The sequence below is a fragment of the Chrysochloris asiatica genome, unplaced genomic scaffold (genome assembly GCF_000296735.1).
Source record: "Chrysochloris asiatica unplaced genomic scaffold, ChrAsi1.0 scaffold00014, whole genome shotgun sequence".
Lineage (NCBI taxonomy): Eukaryota > Metazoa > Chordata > Mammalia > Afrosoricida > Chrysochloridae > Chrysochloris > Chrysochloris asiatica.
In genome coordinates, this window is record NW_006408532.1 from 2,763,946 (window position 1) to 2,768,823 (window position 4,878).

A 4,878-nucleotide genomic window follows, 5' to 3' on the forward strand; every position below is an offset into this window, starting at 1 on the left:
AAAGATGTCAGCTTGAGGACTAAGGTTTGCCTGACCCAAGCCATGGTATTTTCAATAACTTCATATGCATGTGAAAGCTGGACAGTGAATAAGGAAGACCATAAAAGAATTGATGCTTTTGAGTTCTGGTATTGAAGGAAAATATTCAAAGTGCTATCGTCTGCCAAAAGAACCAATAGATCTGTGTTGGAAGAAGTGCAGCCAGAGTGCTTCTTGGAGGCAAGGATTGCCAAACTTCGTCTCCCATACTTTGGGCATATTGTCAGGAGGGACCAGTTGCTGGAGAAGGATATTATGTTTGGTAAGCTGGAGGGTCAGAGAAAAAGAGGAAAGCCTCCAGCAAGATAGATTGGCAAAGTGGCAGCATCAGCAGGCTCAAGCATGGCACCAATAGTGAGGTTGGCCCAGGATTGGGCAGTGTTTCCTTCTGTTGTGCATAAGGTCGCTGTGAGTCGATACCAACTCAATGGCACCTAACAACAACAACATCCACAGCTAAATGATGTCATCTTAACAGTATTTTCTTCCACCTTTTCATTACCAGTAGAAATACTGCTTGATGAGAGTTACAGACTATGGTTAGGAGAGACATTAGATAATTCACTATACCACACTAGTGAATAAAATACGTTCCAAGCCCCAGAGAAGAGGTCAACATAAATGAGACAATAATGAAGATGAACTAACCTTTTCAAGCTGATCCACTTTTTCTGACCATTCCTATAAAAAAAAAAAAAAAACACACACAGAAAAAGTACCATTTCCATGGTAGAACATCAGTAATACCAAGATTTTCAGAAAACAAATTAAAATTAAAAAGACCAACTGTCACCTCAAAGCAAAACCAACCAAATAAATAAACCAAAAAAGCAAATTAAAAACACCATGAACTTGGCTTAAGAATGTTAGAAAGCCCTAAAAGGAGGTGAAAATGAACTTTAGATACAATTTCAGGACACAGTATAATTGTGGCAGATTTTTACTCAGAAGGACACACAAGCAAAACTGTATCTTTTGTTTTTATGCAGCTTTTCAGCTTATTACCAAGTGGTTTCCATGATTAATTATTTCTTAGGAGTGGGTAGCTTGGAACTGCTGAGTTGGGCAACCCTGCAATTGCTGAGAAATTAATTTACTGAAATTGTAGGGGAGTGTATCTTTAGCAGTCCCTGATAATTTTCTTCCTCCTCTTGATTTTGCCAACATGTGATAACTATTATACATTTTAAACTAAACCAACTAACCATCCTACTTCATATAGATGAAATATTTTCTTAAACGAAATATAAGAAATTGACCTTGTCTTAATAAACTGGAATTATCATGAAAGTAATATATTATCTTAAATTTAAAATGCTATTATTTTGAACAAAATATTCTTCATAATTATTGGCACATTACTATTAAGTGCCGACAAGTCAGTTCTGACTCATAGTGACCCTGTAAAGGGTTTCTGAAAAGCAGTTGGTGGGTCTGAACTGCCAACTTTGTGGTTAGAAGTCCAGTGCTGATCCTACAGCATCACACCAGTCAGTAACATTATCATTTTCAATTTTTGTTGTTATTCATTCTGTATCTCTCAACAGATGATGCTGTTGGGATCGTCACTAACAGAAGTTCCACTTGTCTAGCTATCTAAGGGTTGAGGATATCTGGGAGAGAGACTGTAAGAACTATACATTATATACAATGGTTAGCTTGACATCATCTTCTCCATTAGAGCAAACATTTGGGGGTCTAGACTTTCAGACAGGTTTCCAGAGAGCAGAGACTTCTCTCCTTATTTAGGGATTTCCACCAGACTATAGACACACTTTTTGAGATCTCCATTTGATAAAGCAGAGAATGATCCTCTCTCATTTTGGGCACAATTCACAATTAAAACTCTGTTGTGATGATTTGCAATCCTGAGGTCAAATACAATTTTATAGGACTTATTCTTTTTCTCCTATGTTGTATACATTTTCTATTATTTTATGTCATGATTTTTTAAATCACATCACTAAATGAAATCTCTCTACCAGTCTTGGACAGTGCCACATAAAATACCTGGTCCTTTCTGGCTAATGCAATAGCCAGTCCTTCTGCCATTTTGGCTCTGTTGGCTTGGAATGTCTCATTCTGCTCTTGAAATTTCCGCATGGAAGCTGTTAACAAAGAGGCTCTATTTGAGATATAGAAACATTCCAGAAACAGCTTGACAAATAAGCAAATTTTCTATGTGATTACTTTACAACTGTCACTTAACATAAGGCCAAAGCCACGTAAGTAGATTCTCAAACTGGGAAAAGATTCTCACTCTTGAGTTTCCCAGAAGAATCTTCTGGGTTTAGTGATGGACCAGAGTTTTTCTTTGTTGTTTGTTTCCTGTCAGTTTTATTTGTCTAACAGTTAATTACATACATTTAAGAATACCCCAGAGGTAACTTTGTACACAGTGCAAAGATAGAATACTAAGGTTAAAATAAAAAACCAAACCCACTGCCACTGAATCCATTCCAACCCATAGTGACCCTACACAAGGTTGCTGAAATTGGCCATCTTTACAGGAGCAGCCAGCCTCATCTTTTTCCTGTGGAGCCACTGGTAGGTTTGAGCTGCCAAGTTTGTGGTTAGCAGTCTAATATTATCCTATAGTCCAAGCAGGGCCCTCAGGTTGCCAAAAAATACCAATGATGCTGTTAATTGATGGTTACTACCATCTTGACAGCATTCAAAACAAAACAAACATTTCTTTCACTTTACTTTCCTTTAAAAATTTTTAGCATATATTAATAACATATAACTTCCTACTTTTGTTAGCATTTTTGGGAGGATGGAATTCAAAGGAGAACACATGCTTTAAGGTACACTAAACAAAATGTATGTTCTCTTGTTAGGAGACAGGTAGTAATGACAGTCACAGGTTTCCCTGGTATGGAACAAAGCAGCAATGAAGTTAAGGTGACAGGACAAGTCTCCTAACCTAGGTTCAAGGGCCAGACAATTTAGGGTTTACTAAAATCTCAGGGCAGTCAATAAACTGGTCAACTGAATGGGCACAATATAATACACATAAATAAGAACCTCCTCCTAAGAAGCATGCATCGAAAGCAACACAAATAAAAGTTGTATACAAATGTATCAAACTGTTTAAGCAGCACATTGTGTGAAATGAAGATCTGAACTCTGCTGAGAGACAAACATATATGCACTATTATTTCATATAAAAACTAAACCCTGGAAAGTCTAAAAAAAGAGCAGTAAAAAAAATACGTACAATCCTGATGTTTTTCTAATGCAATTTCGAGCTTCTCTTTTATCTTCTGATGGTTTCGGACTTGTTCAGCATAGTCTTGGGTGAGGAGGAGGATGCACATACCAGGAACGAACAACATCAGGAAAGGGAGTTAATTAAACAAACAAACAAAAAAATATGACTGAAAAATGATGATGATTTTCTCAACCTGAAAACCATTCCTGTTAAGGAAAGTTAGGCAGACAGTTTCCCATTAACAATGAACAATTCAGGCAAAGAGGTATAGTAGAAACTAGCTACAAAAGATTAGGACAAACAGGCAGAGTTGGTCAGCTTTTATATAATACAAGAATTAAGCCTGCTCTCATCTGGTCATCAGACATAGCCTGCTATGAAGAAAGCACTGTTATCTCATTAACTCAAATCTCACTTTCACACTTTTCGTTTCAGTCTCCACAGTAGGTTAGATCAAAAGGAACTCATAAAATAGCTTGCTCTTAGTCTGTTCAACTTAGTCACAGTGGTTAGAGCAACAGCAAAAACTTTTACAGTGAAAAGTACTTAATTTTCAAGAAAAATCAATTTCCTTCCTACACAGGAACTGGGAACTGAGCTGCCTATGCCATATTAAAGGTCAAGGTCAAAATGAATTTACCTGGGTGGCCAAAGAAGACAGTGTGCTATAGTGGGAAATAAGACTTAAATTCAAATCCCAACTCTGTTAGTCTTTAGAAGGGGGACTTTAATTAAATTATTGATCCTAAGTATTAGTTTCTTCATTTATCAAATGATGACAGTAATGTAGCTACCTTAAAATATACGTTACAGAGAGAACAAACAAGATGGCGGATCGGGTAGAAGTGCGGTAAAGGAACTCCACCAACAACACAGAATACCTGACCAAGCAGGCTCCAGAGGATGGTCCCAGAACTTTGAACCACATATAAAGGAATATTTAGAAGGTTGGAAGGCTCACAGCTTGGGTAATTTGTGGGAGAAGCTAGAAATCTATTGCTTTCTAGTCCGGGACACTCAGCTGCTCCAGGAGCCGCCATCTTGGGTGAGACCATATGGGGGAAGGATCGGAGTGGTCACAGACGCCTGGCAGAACCGCTGAGATAAAGGTGTGGACATTCTTTTCTTTTGGTATCTGTTCATTGGTCCCTTGCTGTCTGCGCACCTCTATTCTGGTGACTATAAGGGTGCCTGAGCTAGTGGGCATCCCAGCTCCACCCTCGGAGGGTTCCACTATGCATGCACACAGATCTTCTCAAAATTTAAAGACACAGTGTCCAATTAAAACCAAATGGCCACAGCCAGCCCTGACCTGTTTACAACTAGAAACAAGTACTGAACGGGGATTGTGGCGTGGGACAAGCAGACAAAAAAGGAAATAAGCCGAAAATTAAATCCTAAGTTACGTCAAAACGACCAACAGTGGTATCTTGAAACTTCTCAGGAAGAAGAGTGAAAAGGGAAGCCCATTTCCTGATCACACTTACCTGGAGGCATTCAGAAAGCATAAAAAATACCAAAATACATACCATTCTAAGTACTAATTCCACAGATAACCCCTGAAGATGCCCAAAAAACAGAAGCAGATGACCATATCTGCACATGTCCAGAAACAAGATAAAGTG

General features: G+C 38.3%; 1 protein-coding gene across 1 annotated transcript in view; it reads right to left on the reverse strand.

Moving 5' to 3' along the window:
* The window catches only part of GOLGA1 (golgin A1), an 81,629-nt gene that overhangs the window by 67,971 nt on the left and 8,780 nt on the right, over window positions 1-4,878 (reverse strand). The window contains exons 2-4 of the mRNA XM_006834970.1: window positions 3,260-3,334; window positions 2,050-2,147; window positions 688-720 (exon numbers count right to left, since the gene is read on the reverse strand). Coding sequence (XP_006835033.1) covers window positions 688-720; window positions 2,050-2,147; window positions 3,260-3,334 — 206 coding nt within the window. The remainder of the gene's footprint in view (window positions 1-687; window positions 721-2,049; window positions 2,148-3,259; window positions 3,335-4,878) is intronic.